This window comes from Nothoprocta perdicaria, unplaced genomic scaffold, assembly GCF_003342845.1.
Source record: "Nothoprocta perdicaria isolate Ctin4 unplaced genomic scaffold, notPer1 scaffold_19, whole genome shotgun sequence".
NCBI classification, from domain to species: Eukaryota; Metazoa; Chordata; class Aves; order Tinamiformes; family Tinamidae; genus Nothoprocta; species Nothoprocta perdicaria.
The window spans coordinates 4,545,116-4,568,075 of NW_020455093.1; the positions used below are offsets into that span (position 1 = coordinate 4,545,116).

At 38.5% G+C, this 22,960-nt stretch overlaps 1 protein-coding gene across 1 annotated transcript in view; it reads right to left on the reverse strand.

Annotated features, from left to right (window-relative positions):
* RNF144A (ring finger protein 144A) overlaps nt 1-22,960 on the reverse strand; it is a 33,216-nt gene that overhangs the window by 5,066 nt on the left and 5,190 nt on the right. The window contains exons 2-7 of the mRNA XM_026037073.1: nt 20,630-20,775; nt 5,484-5,588; nt 5,260-5,320; nt 4,361-4,568; nt 2,654-2,801; nt 1,284-1,373 (exon numbers count right to left, since the gene is read on the reverse strand). Of these exons, the coding sequence (XP_025892858.1) occupies nt 1,284-1,373; nt 2,654-2,801; nt 4,361-4,568; nt 5,260-5,320; nt 5,484-5,588; nt 20,630-20,764 (747 nt within the window). The 5' untranslated portion in view covers nt 20,765-20,775. The remainder of the gene's footprint in view (nt 1-1,283; nt 1,374-2,653; nt 2,802-4,360; nt 4,569-5,259; nt 5,321-5,483; nt 5,589-20,629; nt 20,776-22,960) is intronic.

Below are 22,960 nucleotides of genomic sequence, written 5' to 3' on the forward strand. Positions count from 1 at the left end.
CTGTTAGAATTAATTTGCAAGAGTGAAGCCCTCACCCTGATATTACATAATGTTATGATAGATTTTTTAAATTGTGTCTTTTGACTGTCTAGGGATAAGAAGCTCAAACTTTCCTACCCTAATCATTTTATTTATTGGTAATAGCAATTTCTCTTTAAACTTCAGCAGTGTGCACATTCCACTAATTCTTTTCCTGGAAGTGTTGACAGTCTGATGCAACTTGTCTGCACGTATTTGCTATAAACAGAAAATAAAGCTAAATTCTCAGCTGAAACTTCTTTAAAATACAGTGAGCTGCAACTGCCCCCGCCCTGCTCTGCAGAGACCTCATGCACTTACCCAGATCTTTGCAGTCCAGGCCAAGAACATAAAAATGGTCAGTGCTAGCTACAGTACAGGGTCAAGGTACAAGTTAGCATTTCAGCATATTGGTTTGGCCACTGCTGATATTTACATCTATTTAGATCTTCTCTTCATTCCCAATATTCTCCTAAAGAATTCACCAAGTTTCATCATTTTTTTTCTTTAAACATCAGCTCAGCAGGTTGCCTGCTGAGTATTAGTAATTCATTTTCTGCCTGGATGCAGTTGCTTCTAAGCAGCTGAGCATTTCACATCCAGAAGCAATCTTCCCTACTCAGCATCATGTCATTCCCTCTGGCCAAAATAAATCTATTCTTTAAAATCCACAAAGAACAAACCAAAGGTTCACTTCAACTTGCCTTTGATAAATATTCAATGAAATCTAACATAAGGAAATGATTACAGTGCTAATCTTTCTTCATTAGGTTTGGCAGAACTGCAACACTACTGGTAGAAAATTATTGCTCTCTTTCTGATGATGACCACAACATCAAACATACTGTCTATCAAACATACTTGTATCAACTACTGTGCCCAAGAACAGTTTTGTATTGTATGTGTTAAATTAGGGCAGGGAGCTCTTCTGTTATATAGCAATCATGCTGGATCCAGCAAGACCTGATCCAGGCTACAAGAATCCCCAAACTCTTTGCAGCTGTCAATTTGAATTGTGCTTGGAACAACTGACAAGCTCAGTGGGATACCTACTGAAGGACCTAGCTCTACCCAACCTATGTGAATAAGTCAACTTATGAATGTGTCAATAGAAAATTATGAGATTCCTTTCTAATTCTGCACCACTATATTTTCCTAGATATTAGAAAACCTATGTATGAAAAAATAAGGCAAAGGAATGTTCTGTCAGCATGCTCTTGTTTCTCTCTTTATTCTTGCAAACTTATTAAAGATCTGAGAGTTACCTGTGTTCTGTGCCAGATAACAGATGCCCTGGAGTGACCCAGCTTGTTTCGACATGGTCCTTTGTCATAATGTATAAGAAGAAAATCATCCTGCAAAATATGAAATGGAAACATATGCAATAAACAGAAGTACAAATTATTAGTTTATGAAATATTATGCCCTGAGAAGTTATAATCAGCAATTGTACAGGAAGATAAAATCTTGGTAAAGATTTGGCCAGGACCAACCTTTCCACAAAGTGTTTGTTTACAGTTAAGTGTCTTCAGAAACAGGTTTGTTTAAAAATTATTGTTTAACTATAATGAATCTCTTTTGAAGACTCCCAAGATGATCATTTAAATGCTAGTGTAAAGTTTAGCAGGACAATCTCAGATGGTAAACTGGCCACTACATATATCTCACAGAGAGGGAGAGAGAAGAAAAGGGTAAGGGGGGTGGGAGAGGGAGAGGGAGAGGAGAAAGAAAAGGCAGCGGAAGAGAAGGAGGAAGAGGAAATGGAAGAGAAAAAGAGAGGGAGAAAGAGAGGGAGGGAGAGAAAAAAGCAAAAGAAAAAAAAAATATTTATACCACAGACTTAACAAACTTTGTTCCTTTTCTTAGTTAAAGGATAAAAAGACTATACAGACGCAAGAGCACACAGGAGAAACATTTCCATACCTGTTTGGTCACACTTTAATATACCAGCCAAGATAGCAGGTACCAAGAGCCATGGCAGGTACCAAAGAGCTCTGATTTTTAGCTGAGCATGAGAATGGCTGGGATTTAAGGACGCTCAGCAAAGCATTCAAATCAAACGACGGCAGGATTCAGAATAGTCAGACTATCTTTACCAGACATAAAACATTTCTTTCGCTATTGTTAACTTGGCTATAAAATAAAATGGATGATGTGGAAACAGATACTGTATGCTGTATGCCTGGGACACAAACACCTGACAACTAACAGCTCATAAATTGAAAAACCCCTGGTGTTAGAACACTGTATTATTTTTGACATACTAGATGAATTTCTGGTCTCACAAAATGACCAATATATGATAATGAGTATACAATAATGAGTAGTAAGCAAAGCTGACTTCTAAACTTCTGCACTAAAATGCATGGTGGCACCATGCATCTAGAGGTTCTCTGTTAAGTCTCCACAGAACTGACAACATTAGTACATTCATCCTGTAAGCTCCTTCCAAAAGCAGAACATAAAAAAGCAAATCCCAAATGAAGTATTATCAAAACAATCAAGCTAGATGGTAATACAAGGATAGCCTATATATATACACAGTATAAGTATGTAAATCATTAACGAGGCAGCTGGGTGGCAAAGCAATGAACTCCCAAGCTACTGAGATCCCGAGCATGCTGCGTGTACTCACGTCAAGGGATTCCAGACAGTACCAGCAAAAGGCATGTTTGCAGTTCTTGCACATCATTTGGGCACAGCCTTCGTCTCGCTCAATGTAAACTTTGCACTTTGGACAGCGCTTGATTGGAGCATCGTCTTCTTCCATTTTAAAAACCGAACTGGGAGGGAGAGTGGTGAACTATTAACATGTGTGGCTAAGTCAGTTTAGAAGAGAACTTCTAAGACCCATGATAAGTAAATATGCCTACTTTTATTCCCTTATTAAAAAGAAAAGAAAAAATATCTGTGTATTCAGCTGAGTTTTATTGTTCTGATATTTTGGCTATACTCTATTTTTCAAAAATACAACTGTTTTTGTAATCTATTGATTTTGGTAATAGTATACAGTTTCCTACTGAAATATTAAACAAGCAGTTAATTCACAGCTAAATATTTTGTATATGTCTAGATAATTTTCCCCTACATTCTTTACTCTCAGAAGAGGAAGGCATCCCCTACAGGTACAGTAAGCCCAGACTGCACTGCTTAGGCCAAGGGTACCAGGCAATGATTGCTTGTCTCTGCCTTCTTTGAGGATCTTTCATAGGATTTTCCCTCCAAATTCCCTCTACCATGAGCTTTTATGAGTTGTTATTCTTCCAGAGTTGATTGCTTTTCATCTCCAGCACTATTCAGTCAAAACATGCTTCGTGAGTTTGGTTCAGCACTTTTTTTTTTTTTTATCTTGTACAGAGTGCAGGAATGTAGAAACAGTGGAACAACCTTGATTTCCCTAGAGTAGCTTTCTACTCTGCGATGGTTTTATTCTCTCCAGCAACTAAAATGTGCCTTGAAAACTGGCACTTCCTGCCTGGCAGCCACTGCTGGTGAGTAAAGAGAAGACTAAGACAGCGATAAACAAATGATGATAAGGAATTAGCAAGTTGTAGTAAAATAGGACTGTCTTGATTGATTGCTGTTGCCTGACTGGTGGATGGCAGGACATATGCACTTTAGTCACACTACCAGCGATCATATCACAGAAGAAAACTTTAAATCTGTAAAGCGCAAAAACTATAAACATCCGAAACACTAAAGAAAACACATCAACTCTTTCACCTTACCATGGAGTTTAGTGAGATTGAGTTCTGGCTCAAGCTCACATAAAATCCACATGTCAAAATTATAATATTTGACCAGAAAGTCATCATGACAGCATCCTAGTTAATCATGTATTACAGCAAAGGTTGGAAGAAACCAACTTGGCAACAGCTAAGTTCACTGGTCATCCAGGACTTTAAGGATACCTTAAACTGCTAGAGTCTTCCAAGAAAGCTTTCAGTGAGATGTGCACAATGACTTCTCCCATTCAGTGGCTGCAGTATGACGGTGTTGTTCCACCACAGCCTCAGAGCTGGAATGTTTGACAAAGTATTCTAAAAACTGTCTGAGATGTCATGACCAATGCTCAGGCTGTCTAGAATGTCTTCTGTGAGGAGAAGGTCTTTTGCTGCCTGTGTGCCTCATCTATGGTTTGATGGGGATGGTAGCAAGGAGGGGAGGCCGTCAAGAGCCATCCACTTTTGGAAAATACCATTAACAGGAGAACTGGAGTGACTAGGTAAAGGAAATGTCTTTAAAACAAAATAAAAAATCTGGAAAATGTCTCTGATATTCATATTCGTGTCTGTTAAAAGATTCATTCTCTTCTTTCTAAATTCTTGGTCATTTTCAATACCTTGTTTCTCCTGGAAGAAAGGAGATTGGCATATTCTCTTGACAGCCTTGACCCGGGTGCCAGTTGGATTTGCAAGCAGAGCAGAACTCTATGTCACAGGCTTTGCACTGGACCAGCTGGGGGTTCTGAGGATTTGATTCCTGGAGCTGGCAAACTGCCTGGCACGTAGAGGAGGGACACCAAGTCCGACATGGATCCAAAAGCACTTCTGTAAAAAGGCATAAAAGAACTAAATTCAAAGGCAGTTGCAAGACCAGCCTTCCATAACACTGTGTTCCAGATGAGGTTGACTGGCAGGGCATTTGAACACTTGTCTTTTCAAAAGGAGCTTTTTTATTTACTTTACTCAATTAAACATAAATCTGGCCTGCTTTGCAAACTGGCACCAAACTAAGATAAATAAACTGAGTTCCAGAGTCTGAATTAATGGCTCATTTTCATTCACTGAACTAAACTTATTCTGAGAATGGAATGCAAAATTTTTCTTAAGTTACACTTAAAGTTAAATAGAGCATATCTTATGCAGGTATAATGCATCAGAAAGTGTTTGTAGAGCATCTTTCCCAGAGGAGCTCTGTTTCAAGTTGGCTGCTGCACTAACGCAACCACATGATTAGCAATAATATAAGATTTTTATTCAACTTCACCCCTTTCCTGAAGGTTGCTTACAGGTACATTTCATGTTTCAAAGCCCACCGTGGTCAATAAAAATATACCACTGATTCACCTGGTCTCTTAGCTAGGTCTATTGCTTGCTGAAAACCACAGAGTAAGTTTGCTATGGCCATATGTACCTAACTTCCAAAAGCAATTAATATAACACTACTGCATATATAGGATTGGATTTTGAGTTCTGGAGTGATACCATTCCTACGATGGTAGAAGTGATAGTGTGTTACCTCTTTCAAACTGAAGTTTCTTGTATCTTTGCATGATTTCTGATGCAACCATGCACTCAATCTGTTTAAGGAAGGAAAAAACAAATTTCCAGTTAAGAACAGCATTTTCAATAAATTGAGACAAAATATTTGACCTTCGCAGAATCATTAAAAACATATGTTGGCAACAATGACTAAGACACATTTGAAAAATTAAGAGAAAAGAAAAACTATTAAAAACATACCTCATTTTCTTGTAGATGACCTCGCTTTGGGCAGGCAGCATCGGGGCAACTAATTGCTGTTTCTAGACCTTCTTTGATCAAAAGCTCCACATACTGCTTTAGGCACTGCAAGAGAGGCAAAGAGTTAAGAGTTAACTGCTCCATCAAGAATAAATCTCTCAGTATTTTAACAATTTCCATTTGAAAACATTTAAACTTGCCTGAAAAACAGATAAGGTGCCCCATTTACAAGTGTGGTGCATACTCATAAACATAGCCAAGATTATACTCTTAAAAAGCAAATGGCAAGTTCATTTTCTGAGTGTGTTCATCAAATAACTCCCTCAATTTGAAAAAAATTCAGCAAGTAAGAAAAAAAAATGGGGAGAAGCAACAAATTAAATGGGGAGCTAGAAAAATAAGATAAAATTAGATTAACCACAGACCCAAAATCTTTATGAGACCGGAAACCACATCATAGCTTAGTAAGCAATAACTACCCATAAATATACATCTGCCAAGACTGACAAAAAGCAAATGGGAGTGTATTTTGCATTCTATTTTTGGAAAATAACTATTTGAGCTTCAAGGCTAAAGATCTATTTTCTCTTCTCTTTCTAGGAAAAAAAAAAAAAAGAATGTGAGAATTCGGACTCCCAGAAGAATTACAGTTTCCATGGGGACTGAATAATAAATATTGTTAATACTAGTGTTTTCCTCCTATAGCAACGATAGCATTTTACCCAAGTAGTAGCTGTAGCTGAAAATACAGCATGCACACTTGTGCACAGCATGACTGTCAACAAGATGAGAAAAAAGGCGGATATTTAGACCAAGGTCAAATTAAGACCAAATACTGTTACTCCTGAAGAGCAGGCAAGGTCAAGCAAAGCAGACAATATATTTTACTAGAATGTATTTGACTGGCCTGATACGTTGACTTTTTGCTGCAACAAGGGCACACACGGATGCTGCTCTTCATCTACCCTTGTCTGTCCGCTCATCCTCCTCTACTCAACTGCCAACACTCTGTGACATGAACAAGGACCACCAACCTCAGAGCTATCCATAGACATTTTGAAATTCAGCTGGTTGCATGGACATAAATTCAACCGCCCCCTAACATCTCCATACTACCCACATCAAGGCTATCTGTGAGGGTGCTGACATAGCTATCTGCTGAGGTGGAGAAGGATGGAGAGAGATCAATCTTTTTCTTTTCATAACTCCACAGAACTTTCCCCAAACTTATACTACAGAAGAACAGAGGAAAACACAGATACAGAACAAGCCTGGAGAACAAGCCTGGCATACTGGCAGATGGGAAGCAAGAAGGATTATGCACTCTGCAGCAAGTGGGAAAACAGAGGCTTCAAATACCACTTTCTGACAGAATTTTCAAACAAGTCACCTACTCATTGTCAGCCTGGAAAGGCAAAGGGCTGCATCACCCTTGCAGATTACAGCACGCCTAATTGCAGCTCAAAGCACAAAGCAACCTCTTTACTCCAGCCACATCATCTAAGAGGCCCTTCAATGCGGATGTCTCCAGCCTAACCCTTTGGATGTGGCTTGTATTTGCTAAAGTCCAGACTTAGAGACTACTCATTTAGCTTCTTCTCTTTTTGTTCTGTTCATTCACATGACTAGTCTGCTCCCTTCAGAGAATCTATTACCTAATTTAACACTTTATTTCAGTTTTTACCTCTTGCATCTCAGTTGCCACAAAATCTTCATTTCCTGCTCCTGTAATTCTGCTACTGCAGTACATAGCTCTGCTCGTGCTAGTATATCCCTTGATAGAACAGCAAATAATTTCTGTCATATTTTTCTTTCCCATGTCTTTTACTCAACAGAGACAACTGCTTGTTGTATAAGAAAAACAGCAACTGGCTAATTGTTATCTTTAGAAGTTTCACATGAAAAAAATGGATGACTTATGATCTAAGTCCTCTTTGGCAGCATGAATTTAATGAAAACAGTTCACTCAGGAGAAGATGGTTTGCCTTCCAGAAGGTTAGAGCTCTGGGGGCAGATGCTGGCAGCTCATGAGCACCACTAACAGCTCCACAAGGACAAGTCGCTGGGTTGAGTGCTTTGGCAAACTGTGGTGGCAGCTGCAGTGAAGTATTAGCTCTGCCTAATGACACTATTGGCTCTTCCCTCTCCTCTATATTTGCAGATGCCAACTGTGCATTAAAATGAAAATGCATACATATTTAATGGCAGTACTTAGCACTTATAGGAAGTACTTTTCAAGCTGAATGAGCTTTACCATCATTAATCATTAATGGGGCAGTCCTCCTCCTCAACCTGTTTGGGAGGATTGCTCAAGTCCATTAGACTTGCTTCCTTTTGTTCACATCTTCCAAGAAATGCCGCTCATCCCTGTCACGTGCTCTGTCCTCTCTGTCCCCAAGGTGTTCCCCTTCCATTCACATGTCACTGGCCCCTGTCTCCCCAAAACCAGCCCAGCACCTCTACATGCCACCTCTGGGAATGCAGGTGCTGTCTGGAGGCCATAAAATAGCACTATAAATTAGGCAGAGAACACAAAATCCTGCCAATTCAAATTTCCCAGCTCTAGAGATTCCTCTGGCAGAGACAGAAAAATCTGAAGTATTTAGTACGAGTCTTTTCTTGAGAAATACACAAGATAGAACACTTGGTCTTTGAAAGTCTTGAAGTGGCTACAGCACTTCAAGTGCCATAAAGCATTAATAAGCAAACAAAACAACACAGTTGCCTAGTTATACATAATGAAAAAAAAAAATCATTAAAAAAATCATTACTTTTGCAAAACGATGGTTCATTATAAATTGTTTCTCATTTTCTCACATCTGTCATTTTATTCCCTGTTATCTATTTAAGAAATAAAGTACTGTTTAATATGAAGGGGAAAAAGTATTTTGAATGTAAATCACCCAGAACAACTTCGAAAATAAACATTATTACATAACCTTCTTTCAGAGAACAGGAAAGATGAAATGAGATACCTAGTGCCTGAAACAGCTTGAGATAAGGTAGCAAAGGTACCCAGCTGTACATGGGCCCTTAAACTAATGGCCTGAGCATCTGTATTGTTCATGTAAGGGACACTTACTATGGTGAGTTACCTGTTTCTGAAGCAATGCTTTTTTACTGAACTCCTCTTGTTCTCTTATTAAAAAGAAAGAAAGAAAAAAAACTCTCTATTTCAATAATTAAGCAAATAAACGCTATCGAAATGTGTCACACTTGGATGCTCTTAAAAGACTGTGGTTGTTCTTCATGTTTCTCTTTATCCACATAGCCTGAAACAATGAAGTCTGAGTCAGACTTCAAAAAAATAACTGTTTGGATTGAATTAAGCAAACTGAAAAAGGATAACTGTGAAAGAGGTAGGCTTTTTTGAATTGAGAAAATATTTTTTATATTCAGCTTTATATTACATTTTTGTACTTTGACATTGTCACTTGGGATAAGAAGGTAACACATGTCAAGGAAGAACAGAAAACTCAGCATACAAGTTTTCAGTCATTAGCTGAGCAATGGTAATAAACCACATACACAGTTGTACTCCTTTCCCAATTCGGAAGTAAAACATGTTAGTTTATTCCTTAGGCAAGTTGCTGTGTTTTATTTTGCAGTTACAGGTGAACAGACATTTGCAGTGGCTGGATTTCTATGTTGTGTGCATTCTTTAAGCTTATCACAGAATCACAGACTGGTTGAGGTTGGAAGGGACCTCCAGAGATCATCTAGTCCAACCCCCTGCTCCAGCAGGGACACCCAGAGCACAGGGCACAGGGTGGCATCCAGGCAGGTTTGGAAGATCTCCAGAGAAGAAGATCTCCAGAGAAGGAGACTCCACAGCCTCCCCGGGCAGCCTGTTCCAGGGCTCTGCCACCCTCACAGTGAAGAAGTTCCTCCTCACATGGAGATGGAACTGCCTGTGCTTCAACTTATACCCATTGGCCCTTGTCCCATCACTGGCCACCACTGAGAAGAGCTTGACCCCTTCCTCCCTACATTCCCCCTTCATGTACTTATACATGTTAATCGGATCCCCTCTCCCTCTCTTCTCCAGAGAAAACAGGCCCAACTCAGTCTCTCCTCATACAAGAGACATTCCAGGCCCTTAACCATCTTTGTCGCTCTCCGCTGGACCCTCTCTAGAAGCTCAGAACTGCCCCCAATACTCCAGGTGCGGCCTCACCAGAGCTGAGGGGAGGGGCAGGATCCTGTCCCTCGACCTGCTGGCAACACTCCTCCTGATGCAGGCCAGGATTCCATTGGCCTTCTTGGCCACGAGGGCACACTGCTGACTCATGGTTAACTTGGTGTCAACCAAGACAGGTCCCTCTCTGTGGAGCTGCTCTCCAGCAGGTCGACCCCTAATCTGTACTGATGCCTGGGGTTATTCCTGCCCAGGTGCAGGATCCTGCACTTGTCCTTGTTGAACCTCATAAGGTTATCAAATGATGAAGGAAAAAAAGGTGCTTAAAAAAAAAAGTCCTTCTAGAAACATTCTCCAATGCGAATTTGAAATTCTAGAGTATAATACGTTGCCTGCAGGATACCACACTGCACAACAGCGTTAAGGTGGTTTGGATTCGTTAACTGCAAAAATACCTATGCCTCAAAATTCATTTTACATTTAACAACTCTGTATATGTTTTTTTTTTTTTAAATAACATGCTTGCAGTATATTATCCTATATGAATGGAAGAGAAGGAATCCCAAGAAAATCTTATCATGTAGAATTTGTAATTTCTGTTAAATAAATGAAAGCAAAAGAAAGCAAAACACCACATATCCTATTTTAAGCTGCAGGTCAAGAGGTTTCACATGTCCCAGTCGCTTTATGCCAACCCTGAACAGTGCAAGGTCAGTCAAAACTGACAGGGTAGGTGACCCGAGCACTGGGCTTGCGCTTCTCCCTGCGCCTCCATCACGTGCACTGGTGTATGCACATTCTCTGCACCCTCCTGCTCTGCCCTCTCTTTTGCATTGTGGAAATCAGGAATGCTTTTGTTTTTTCTTTGCTGCAGCCTCCAAGTGGCTAGTGGCTTCCCTCTGAAGCGGTCTAATGTAGGCTAAATATATAAAGCTCATCAGGATGAATTGTTCTCCTAATCTTTTACGTCTAGGATTGTTCTACAGTAGAAGGTATATTTGCAATGATCATCGATGCTCCACTATTTTACAGCTGAACACCATTTCGTCTTGCCCTGTGAAAACTGAAATATCCTCTAAGCCAGAGTAAAGGTATTCTTATCCATAAGAATCAAAACTGCTGTTTTTTGGTCTGGTTTCTAAAAAATAATCACAATATTATTCTGATGTATTTAACTCTGACAAATCTGCACAACCCATAGCAAAATCTTGACATAAAGATTTCAGATATCTGACTTTTTTAGGAGAATTTAAGTAACAACTCTATTTATGGTAACGATGCTTCAGCTTGTTTCTTCTGACACACAACAGTGTATTTAAAGCAAAATTATTCATAAAAAATAAACTGACTTTCATTATTTCCAAGCATGGCAAAATTTAGCTGGAATTATTTTAACAAAATAAAGTGCTCACTGGGTCTCTAAATTAACTTTGCAACACACTACAACTATAATTAAAAACACTTGAAGATATTTTCAGTGAAAGCCTTCACTGTTTAAGAAGCTGAAGTTTTTTTTAGATAGAGAACAGACAAAGAAAACCATTTTTAAATGTTCCAACATATTTACAGTTAAGCATATGTTATCTCTAATAATGCAAAAGACAGAAAATGACTTTCAGGATATCACTTTTTATTTGACTTTGGCATGAAAAAAAAAACACAAACACAAACAAAAAAACAAAGCAAACAAAAAAAAACCCACGATGATAGGATTACTTTCCTAGCAGTTGATAGACAAATATTGTCAAAATGCAGATTCCTGTCTAAACAGAAGCTGAAGATGAAAGTATCACGCCATGCGGGAAATTTTCACTGGGTCAGGCTTTGGAAATGCCAAAGCTTGACAGCATTGAGGATTGCAGAGGCAAGTATATCATCGCTTTTTCATTTAATTTATTGCTTAAAACTTTAAGTATATCTGCATATTGACACTAGGCCACAAGTCCATTCCAAAACTTAAAAAAGAAAAAAATCTAAACTCTATGCACTTCAGGAAAATAATTACATGTTGCCATTGTTAAAACATTTTAAAAATTGCTTTTCTGATAAAATAAAAGAATGGGGCAGGAGGAGGGAGAGAAAGAAATCCAGTATTCACCAAATCTTTAAAAAAAAGAAGGAATAACTTCCTAAAAATGTACTTTTAAAAGGTAAATAGTAAAGGCAGACAAAGACAGTAACTCTTTTGCCCAGAAATTAGTCAGAAAAATAATCCTTTCCTTTGGGCAGACAGGCAACAATGATTTTGCATCCCATTTCACACAGATACAAGCACTGACATGCGATGTGGGCTGAAATTAGCAGGCCTAAATCTCAATGCAAAGAGGAGACTAAAAAAAAAATACAGCAAAAAAGAAGTTCAGACTGAGACAAGGAAATCCTGTGTTATCCTTAAGTGAGGATTAGATGCTCATTTGAATGCAAATGTGTAGACACGCACAAATTTATCTATATATAAATGCATATATACATATGTACAATATACATATACACACATATAGAACTGCTTGGTTTCAACAATCAAATCAAATTTTTTGACAAAATAAATCAGCATGTATCAGATGATACAAATGACCTCAGACCAAATGAATACAGTGATGCCCTTTAGCCTTACATCCTGGGCATGAAGGAAACAGGAAAACAGGAGAGGATATTGAGTGAGCAGCACTTATTTAGCAGTGTCTTGCAGCTGCTACAGGTCTAGCTTGGCCTATGAGTAGCTTTTCTGCTGACTGCTAGGCCAAAGATTCTTAACAAAATTCTTGTGATGGGCTTACATAGATGAGTAAGTATGAAAAATATATATTGTAACAACTACTTTTAATAGCATTTGCAGCATTTTGTTGTTGTCATTTTGCATGTCAGGTATTTTGCTTTATAACTCCATAAAAATGAATGCTGAATAAGTGATACATATCTTGTAGAAGACAGAATAATACCAAGCTTATCCCCCTGTGTTGGGCAGACAAGTGTCCAAGCAGTACCAAAACCAATTCTGCAGTCAGTTTGGTGAATACGTTTTTGCGTTGGTGGACAGCATTATCCATAACATAATACTAATCTTTCGATTTTGATTAGAACAGTAAATAGCAATGCAATATTATTACTATGCTACTATTTATGTTGTTATAAATACTCACTGGAAGTGTGTATTTCTGGTTAAAAGTTGCTTTTTCTAAATTAAACAACAAATTAACAGGATGAATTAGGTGTCCATATTTCAGCTGAAGCCCAATATGATTGGAATAATACTTCCCGCCCTCTAGCATGAACAGAAAATTTCACTCTACGCTCAGGAGTATTTCCCTAAATAAAACATCTCTTTCTAGAAATATTGCTTGAATAAACAGGCCCAAGAGGAAAGATTCCTCTAAAATAAGTAATAGCTTAGAGATGACAGAAGGATGAAAAACATGGTTTTGAGCCTGTGCTTTCCCTGTTGTTGATGAGTGTGTTAACCATAAATAACAAGCTGCTAAATTATACTTTTTTATGTTACTATGAATCCTTCTGAATCTAATAGTGACGTTCATCTGGATGAATTAAAAGCACTTTGTTTTATTTAATCTTATTTTTTCCTGGAAAAAACCCATCCTTTTGCAAAGTTCCAGTACTACATCTGAAACACGAAAAAATGCAAGACAAAACCAAAAAGATTTCTTGTACAACTTTTAGGCCTTTTAAACTTACTCTGCTGCCTTTCTGTGTAAAGCAGTAGCTAATCGTGCACAAACTTCTCATTTAAACATAAGCTCAACTTTGACTTTGACTTACACTGCTGTTCCAATGTGCACAATTCTCTCCTGAGTGTTCACAGTCTGGTTGTGCAACTTTTCAGGATCATCTTAATCTTACTTGGCTGACAAGTGGATAGCTGCAGAGATATCTGCACAGGGTCTAACAGTAGAGGTGATATTTCTTTATTAGATATATTGTCAGTCATTACTGATTAAACCCAGACATTCAAAATATATACAACCACTTTGACCACCTCAGTCTCAGAGAGAAAGATACACATAAGCAGATGCTTAATGATTCTGCTTTTAACTTTAATAAGTGATTTCCACGTCTACAGAGAATTTCTCTGAATCAAGAGTTTGCTTTCAAAGAAATCTTCACTACTGCAGTCCTCATTCTTACTTCTACAGCTGTTTCACCATCCTCAAGAATAAATCATATGAGGAAATAGTCACTTATTTTGACATCTGGTACTTCAAGCCTACTATATGAAAACAACAATGCAAAATATCTTTATACACATGGCTCCATTTAGATCATCTCCTTTGCTGCTGGGACAAAACTCATTCTATCCAGGCATATAAAGCCCTTGCTCTTTACAAGATTAGTGCCATTAAGGCTTTCCAGAATTCTGCAAATGAAAATATCTAAACACCTGCACCTAGATTCCTATGCAGTTAGCAAGATGATGCACTGAGGAAGGGACCTCAGCTAGGATCATGAAGTTGGAGTAACATCACAGGTGTAAAGATTTTCCAAGGTGGCAAGTGATTTAAGAAAACTAGAGCTTGTACGTTTAGCATCCATCTAGTCTCACTGTTTTTCCATGCTGCTGAGCAAGCAGGAAAACGACAGACATATTTTAGACAAACCAGCTAAGCATCTTTTCCACACTTTTATGCCAGTCTCATCTGTATGCCCCTATACTCCCACAAGGCAGAACAGCCTCAGGTCAGGAACGAGGCAGCAGCCTGACAAGGGCATACACTTGCCATTTAAAAGCATTTCTGTGGTTAGAAAAGAGACAGGTCTTTGATATGTGCTGTACATAGTAGCACAGCTTGTTCCTTTGGCATTGTCCAAATGGTTTCTGACAGTATACCCAAATATTAGCACACATTCCTTAAATGATGCAAATAAGTCTCAAAGCAAATATTCACACTAGGAAGAGAGTGCAGCCTCCAAAGTCTCTGCATCGTTGTACAGCACCAGAGTAACTGTGATAGCTTGAGCACAGAGTAGTGCTGGCATCTGGCTAACACCTGACAATCAAGGTGAGGAAAGATGAAATGGTATGAAAGATCAAGGATATTTAGAGTCTGAGTGCGAGCTATTCCTTAAAGAAATGAGGCCTGCTACTTTCTTCAGCATGAGAAGCATTGTAAGAACAAGGCTAAAGCCTTTGGGATACAGTAACTAATGCCTGTGGGGGCGGGGGGGAAAAAAAAAAAAAACCCTGTTTCTAGACTTAAGAGGGACAAGAAAGTAAATGTCTATCCTTTTAATTTTTCTTTGAAATAGCTATATATCAATATATGTGTAGGCAAGAGTAATGCAAGATAAATGAATGAACAGGCTTTCCTTCAAAGAAGCTTCCTTTCCCACTATGCCTGCCAACTGCCAGGCAACAAATGACGAAAAAAAAGACAGGGATAAAGTGTTGAGTTCACAGGAAAAAATATCAGTTTTAACTGAGAGTACACATGCACTTTCTACATGTCAGATTTTTATTCCTCCATTCTTTCCCATACGCTGGTTGTCCTCATTTATTCACAGCTGCAATGGTTAGAAACACATGAAGTAAAGTTTACAAAAAATAACCCATTTTCAGTGCCAATGTATATAGCAGGCAGAAAAAAAAATGATGTCCTTATATGACTGCTTAAGAAAAGTGTTTATTTCAGAATAGAATTAATACACTTGAGTGGGAGAACAAAATACCTGCAAGCAAACAACAGTCATATGCAAAACACTATGCAAACAATAAAGAACCAATTTTCACAATATGCAGCTGAAGTCAACTTTCGTTAATCTCATTTAGCAACATGACACCAGAGAAGGGAGAGTTGCTCCGGACCAAGCCTGGATTCCACTCAAGATTGTGCAATTCCCAACTGCCAGGGAATTACTCTATGAATAGGTCAGTTTATTATTAAAGCAGTGAATTTTGTTGTCACAGCCTTAGGAGACCAGCAATGGCCCAGACAGCCATGTGAGCTGCTGCACAAACACATGGTGACCTCTAACCACAAAACCTCTACTAACACGTCATACAACAAGATTGGTATCAGCTTTCTGTTAAGGTTAGCGAAGAAATAATCACAAGTAGCAGGCTCTAAGCTTTGCCAAAGCTGGTGGGAAACAGGAAGATGCAGCTACTTAAAACCACCTAGAGTTTTGTAAAAACTCACAAGTCATTTAACTGTCTCCACTCCCATCGCATTTCAGTACGAGCAAGGCAGCTACTAATAGCAGAGGTGGGAACAGCCTGGCCTGGTCCTGCTTCCCTCTATGGAGGCCTCCTGCTTGGGTAGGTTTCCTTGGCAAGCAGGGGGAAACTACTGCCAAAGGGAAGGCACCTGAGCTCATTAGTTGTCCCTACATCCCTCTGGATCTGCCTCTCCCACTGGGGAAGAAGCTCCCTTGTTCAAGAGGAGGGAGATCGAGGTAATTAAATCTTGCTCTTTTCTACCTTTCAACTCAAAGGCCAGCATTGTCCTATCTGGTTCCAGTCAATCATGACAAGAAAAACCTGTATGCCGGCAGTTACTCATATCTTAACAGAATTTACCTTGCTCAATGTAGGGTCTTCCTTGCTCTTCAGGACTTCAGCCTACACCAAAACTCAGTTAGGGGAATGGTAGAGTGAGGCAGTCACACAGTCAGGGAGATGCATCAATTTTGGTTAAAGTTACTGATACTTGAGACAGAACACCCTCCCAGATTAAAATCACCATTATACTAAGCTAAAAGGGACCTACAGGACTAAGGTTGTCTTAAACAAGAGCCTCTGAGCAAACTACTAGAGTGTAAGCTACAGAAACAAAGTGGGCCCAGCAATGTCAGTTTTAACACAAAGCTGATTTATGCATCCACAACTGGACAAAATGGCAGTCACCAACAAGAAGCAGAAGGCAGGCCTTAGTGCACATTTCATGTTTTATTTTTTTCCCCAACTTTAGGAACAGTATCTCTTCAACATCTGAATAACGTCCTGTTCTTCCAGTGGCAGCAAAGTGGGCTTTTGGGTGAGTAATCCTGGCAACCTGATTTTCTCTATCAGGCTTTACATTTCTTCCACATGTTTGCTTGCCTGTACTGCCCACCTCTCTGATTTTGTTTAAAAATTGATAAAAGGAATATCTACTCAGGGACCAGAATACTTGATAGTGAATAAACTTAAATGGAGCAGCATAGCTTTTAAGTAACACAAAGTCAAGAGAAGCTGAGGCTTTTTCTCAAAGGGCAATATTTACAAGAGCACTGATACACTACTGTTACATTACAAACACACACAGACACAACGTCTGTTGTGTTTCAGCATTAACCAGTTCATTTGAATGCAAAAATATAAATTAAAACAAAACCTGTTGTAGCTCTGGTTAGAATTATGAAAGTATCAGAATTTCAAGCTGGAAGTGGAGTCAGCCTGGCTTTGCCCTCTCAACACACACCAAAAGAAAACAAAGGCTAAGTACTAGCCGGAGAAGTTTAGTGCACTAACACAAAACTAAACAAGTCATTCCCTTGGTTTGATTTGCTTTATTTCCTTCCATGAGTCTCTCCTAGAAAGCCTTTCTAGGAAAATGTGGAGGAAAAAAAAAAATAACCTTTTGAGGAAAACAAATGCTAAGTGATTCCCTATTTTAAAGCAATCTACTCTGTCCTATTTTTTATTGGGAAAAAAAATAGGTAAACCAAAACAAGCAAACATAGAAGAATTCTGGTCCAAAATGATTTCCTCTATTGTTGACATGATTCAGCTTCTAGAAAGACAAAGATTTTATTTTGCCCTAAGAATATTCGGAGGGGGAAGAGAAACACATAAAAACTAAAAACATCCAAACAGCAGATAGCTTGTTTTCTTTTCTATTCCCTAGACTTTTGTTTTTCTGGCACACAGAGTCCTCCAACACCAGATATATTCCTAATAGGGAACATGTACAAAGCTTAAACGGAGCTCCCAGCATTGTGCGTGCATTAACAGTCATAACAATAGTACAATACTCCATTATGAGTTTTAATAGCCCCAACTGGCAAAGTAACATGACGGGAAGCAGCGGTGCCTAGGCCTTATCAGGAGCGGAGCGGCAGCCGGCTCTGCCGTGTTCCTGCGGAGCTCTGCCTGCCAGCAAGGGAAAGTGTGCCCCATCCTGCCCCGCTGAACAGCAGCACTCTGTTCCCGTGCAAGTGCTGGGACAATCCTTCGTGAGCTCTTTGCCATATCACATCTGTGGTTATTAAGGAGTGAGGACTTGCAGACAAATGTTGCACTATGGAGAAATTCGTGCGTTGAACTAAATTCTGCCTACATATCCGTAGCACAGATCCGTAGATCTGTAGATCTTCAAGGATCTCTTTGGAATACATCCCCCGGTTTGCTATGGTTTAGAGAGTGTGGCTAGAGACAGGAGAATGAGCTGAAGCAAACAGTTTTCACACTGGTAACCAAGAGCGTTCTTTTTCTCATTATCACTCTACAGAAGTCATCTTTCACCTTAGACCATACACACACAAGCAAAAAGCCAGAAAAAAAAAGTTACATGTGGGTCCATGAAGAAATAAACACAGCAAGCCAAACATTTTTCCAGGTTTATTTCCATTAATCCATGTATAATTAACTGTAGATTCACTATGTATAAACCATGTGGAAAGTCATAAGGAAAAAGGTTTTTTTTTTCCCCTATTGATTTTCAATACCTTTATTTGGCTGTTTATAAAACACAGGCAAATATTGAGGATTGCAATGATGACTCTGAGAAGCAAAGAAATAATACTAATAAGAGAATCAATGCTCTCTTCCTTAACCATTACCAAGGACCTATATAGTCTTTGTTCCGTCTCATTTTAGAGTATTTTCTTACAAAGCTTATTAAATTGTAAAGTAGTTCACAAGGTACGAGTATTTCTTTTGCACAAAATTGATGGCTTACCACAGATTTATAGTTTGCCCTTTGGAATTACTGTGATGAATTCTTATTTCTTTTCCCATCAGTGAAACCATGATGAATATTTTCCTTATTGTTTCACAGGATAGCTTTAAATATAATTTTCAGTGCCTTCAGACATAGTGATGTCTGATGAGATAAAGCTCATACAAATATCTATGTAACCAGCATGTGCTGGTTTTCTTAAGAGGATAAAGCTTAATGAACTATTTGAGACAAACAAGTATGGATGGTAACAAGTATGGACTGAGGATTCCAGTTGAAAACTGCTGGAAACAAGAAGCCAACGCCACCATGGCAAGCTCACTTACAACAGAACTTAAGAACAGGCTATCAAGGCTTTCTACTTCTGAGAGAGATTGTAAGGGCAGTAAGTAGCAGTATTCTAACAGGAAGAATACTCCTGTTAGATCAGGGATGGTAGTGAACATGAGAGGAACAAGATGGGGAAGAAGCAACATAGTTAGCAATACAGTCTTTCTGCTATCACTTAGATCTTACTGAAGTAACATTTAAATATTCCCTTCGTCCAGGGTAACAGGAAATGACATGGAAAGTTCAGCTGTAAATACCAGAACTATCTGTTGTGCAGCAGAGAACAGTTTTCATAAAGCCTATGATTCTGTTTTTCCATGAAGCCTATTATTTCACACACTTTTCCACGCTTGCGCAAATACTCCTTTCAATGTGTGTAATGAAGCAATACTTATTTTGTGACTGGACAGACACAGTGTCTGTAATGGACCATTTTGCTTATTTGCATGTATGTCCACCTTTTTCCTCATGCGACATCAGTGCTAAAGAGTTTTGCAATAACTTGGTCTTTATAGAGTAGTATGTGCATTGAGAAACATGACCTTGTCTGCATGTTACATATAACTTATCAAGATCTCATGATATGGTGTTAGAATCTTTGAGCATAATGTATCCTAGAATTGTAATCCTCTGGGATTACTGCAGTTTTTGCAGTGCTGAAAAACCATCACAAAAGTTTTTGTGTACTTGTAGCCATTGCAAGATTAAAGGATCCATTATCATCATTCCAACACACCCCACAGGGCTGGAAACTACTGCTGCCATTTCTCTGCTTATAAACTGCCAATACCAAATCACTATAATGGAAGCTTAGAAATGATTAACAGTTCCTGTTAGCCTCCTGTATTGGGAGGCTGAATCTTACTACATAACACTTAAGTTAAAACTTGGCATTTTGTACTGAACCAACAAGATTCTCTTTTATGTTCCTATTCTAAGCATGAGTTTATTCAATATGGTAGTAAAAATTTGTTATGTGATTGCAATTATTATATCATGAAATTAGAACCCATTAGATGCTTTTCTAGTTATATGTGAATTTATTCCAAAGAGACTCGATGTTAAAATAAAAAAGAAAGCAGGAAAAAAAAAAAATCTAAAACAGAGAGATAAAAAGAAAAATAATCAGTGGTAATTAAAAGTGGTAATAATTTTGCAACAGGCAACTGTTCAAATCAAATATACTTCTTAAATACTTGAGTAAGACTTTTTTTTTTTTTTTTTTAAGTATAACAAAGCAAATAAGCTTATTTCCTAGTATTTGTGTCAGGTACCCCAAAATAGCATCCATTTCTAGTTCAAGAACTAGAAAATTTAGAAATTAAAAGATATAAGTGCACAATAAATAAATAAATTAAAGCCATCTCTAGCTTTATCTTTTTTACACAGTGAAAATCAGATAGATTCTTACATACTAGCAGTGGGAATAAGTGAAATATTTTCTGCTCTCAAAGACAGTACAGGGCAGCAGCCACCTGCTAGCTATCAGAGACAGGGTGCTACAACCCTGCTAAAATACTTTGCTAAAATACTTTACCTCGTGTTACAGGTAAACCCAGCCCTGTGCCAGTGAGTTTCTATTGCACTCACTTGTGCTGCAATGGAAGAGTCAAGTTTTACTGAGAATGTGTGGGTGAGGAGAGCACATAAGCAATTATAATGGTACTCTTATGATATAAGACCTATGGCATCAACACTTCACAGTGAAATCCACTCAACAGAAAACTGCATAAAAGCAATGCCCTATTTTAACTTCAAAACTTACATCTGTTAAAAAAGGAACTCACCAGGGTACAGAAGATGCATTGGCATTGTGCTATTGTTGTCATCTGCTCCACGGGATATTCGCCAAGGCAGAGTTTGCAGGACACCAGTGGATCAAGCACCAAGTCCCAGGTAGGCCTATATCTTGCTGTAGTCATCGCAGAGCAGTCTGAAATAAACAGAGTATTACTCCTTCACCTCCATATGCTGATAGTCTGTATATCTTTGTGTACTGCAAGCCTTAGCTGCTGCCTGCCAGCTCTTTGGAACTAAATATCAACAGTGAGGGCTAATCTGACAGTTATCAGCACATGCAAAAAGCTACACGCTCCTGCCTGAGAGCATATGCATAGAAAGATGAAAGGAGGAGGAAAAGGATGAAACAGGCTGATAAAATATCAAGAGACCAAGCAGGAAACACTCTAAAGACACAGACTTTGTTTTGCATTATGCATGAAAAATCTCACACTATTTTCCTTACTACTTTTTACCTTCCTTTCACCCACATCGATCACCCATTCCTTAAAATACATTGCTTAAGGTCCCTTCCTGCCACCAACGTCACATTTAGAGTATCCTTCATGAATCCAGCATATGTTTTGCCCTTTCTGCAGCCTGATGATACTGCAACTGGCCAACACAGCCAGATATTTTTGCTCCTAAGAGCATGGCAGATAAATCAGTTTGCTAAGTTAATTTTAGAAAGAATGATGAATATGAATATCCATAGAATTTCTGAGCCTGCAGTTTTCTCCCTACCTTTGCTATATGCTGACAGTGCAGCTTTGTTGCGACGATAAGCAAATGAGGCCAAAACAAACAGAAGTGTGAGCTTTGTTTAATACCAGATGGTATAATACCTATGCATTATTCTTGACAGTGATAAGATATGACCGTATCTTTTACCAGATATTAGGGCTCAGGGGCCAGGGGAAGAGTTGCCAAATGCCCATCCACTGCAGAACAACAAAGAACAAAAGTCCTTTATGAATTACACACATACAAATACAATCGAATATACCTAGGGTAATTTCTGTGCTATATATCCAGTCCTAATGCCACAATAGTATTATTCTCCCTCAGTGACAGACTTTCAGGAGTGGGATATCCACATCTAAAGGCCATCAAAGGTTCTACATTATCTCCCTCTTCTTTCCTTATTAAGATATTCAGGTTCTCTCTCTCTAATAGATGCCAACCATTGTTACAATTTTTAATTATGTTTTTGGAACTTAAAGAATTTTACTTACATCTAAGTTACATCTGTGAACTTCAAGACCTTCAGAGCTGCAACAAATATCATGACTTAGATGCCTTTCAGACTAGATTTCAATATACATTCAGGGAAAAATGACTTTTTGCCCCAAACAAATCACAAGGAAAGTTCAAAGAAATGCCTGTGAAATCCAAGTCTTTGATATTCAATTCAGTGTAGACTTGACTTCACCAAGGTCTCTATAAACTCTCTGAAACAAAGTGCAGATTTTATGTGAGCTCTCCATTCAGTCTGACCCATCAGGAAGTGCTCTTTAAAAGGCACACACAAGACACCAAAAAAATCATGCTTTCTCCCTCCCCCCCCCCCCCCCTTTTTTTTTTTTTTTCAATAGTGAAGCCATCAGGAAGAAAAGAGGGAGAGAATAAAGACTAGATAATCTTATTTCTAATGATGTTCTAGGTCACCTCCACTGAAAACCCCATAATATTCAACACTCTTTCAAAGGAAAGATAGGAAATAGACTCAAGGAATTACATGTCAATAGCATGCCCCAGTTACAACAGATGACCTGAGCAGTCTTTTCTGAGATTTTCATATGAAAGTCTGACACTGTGGTATGAATTGAAGCCCAAGGTCAAGGATATTAGTCTATCTTATTGTAAATTGCCACTGTATTATTCTTTAGCACAAAAATAAGCTAGAACAAGTCTCTCTGCAAGCTCTAATTTATCTGACATTTACAAGTTCATGAAATTTTTGAGAAGCAGTGATGACAAACACCAGAACTAATTCTGTTTTTCTGAGTGTCCTTTGCTTGTCCTGATCAGTTTATTGAACATTATGGCAATAAGCAGATGAAACTAAGAGGTTTGATGAAGAGGGATAAATTTAAATTAGGTATATACTTGCAGGCATCAATCAGACCAAGATATTAGTAAGTTTTATGATAACATCACTCAGTTCAGACCAAAATATTGACAAATGTAACACACCAATACCACACAATCCAAGCAAAATAAAAACAAAAACAAACAAAAAACACTTATTCAGTGTTTGCTAATAAACAATAATATGAGGTAAAATGTAGTCTTTTGGCTCCAATTCTTATACTTGCTTGCTCTTCTCTAGGATAAAG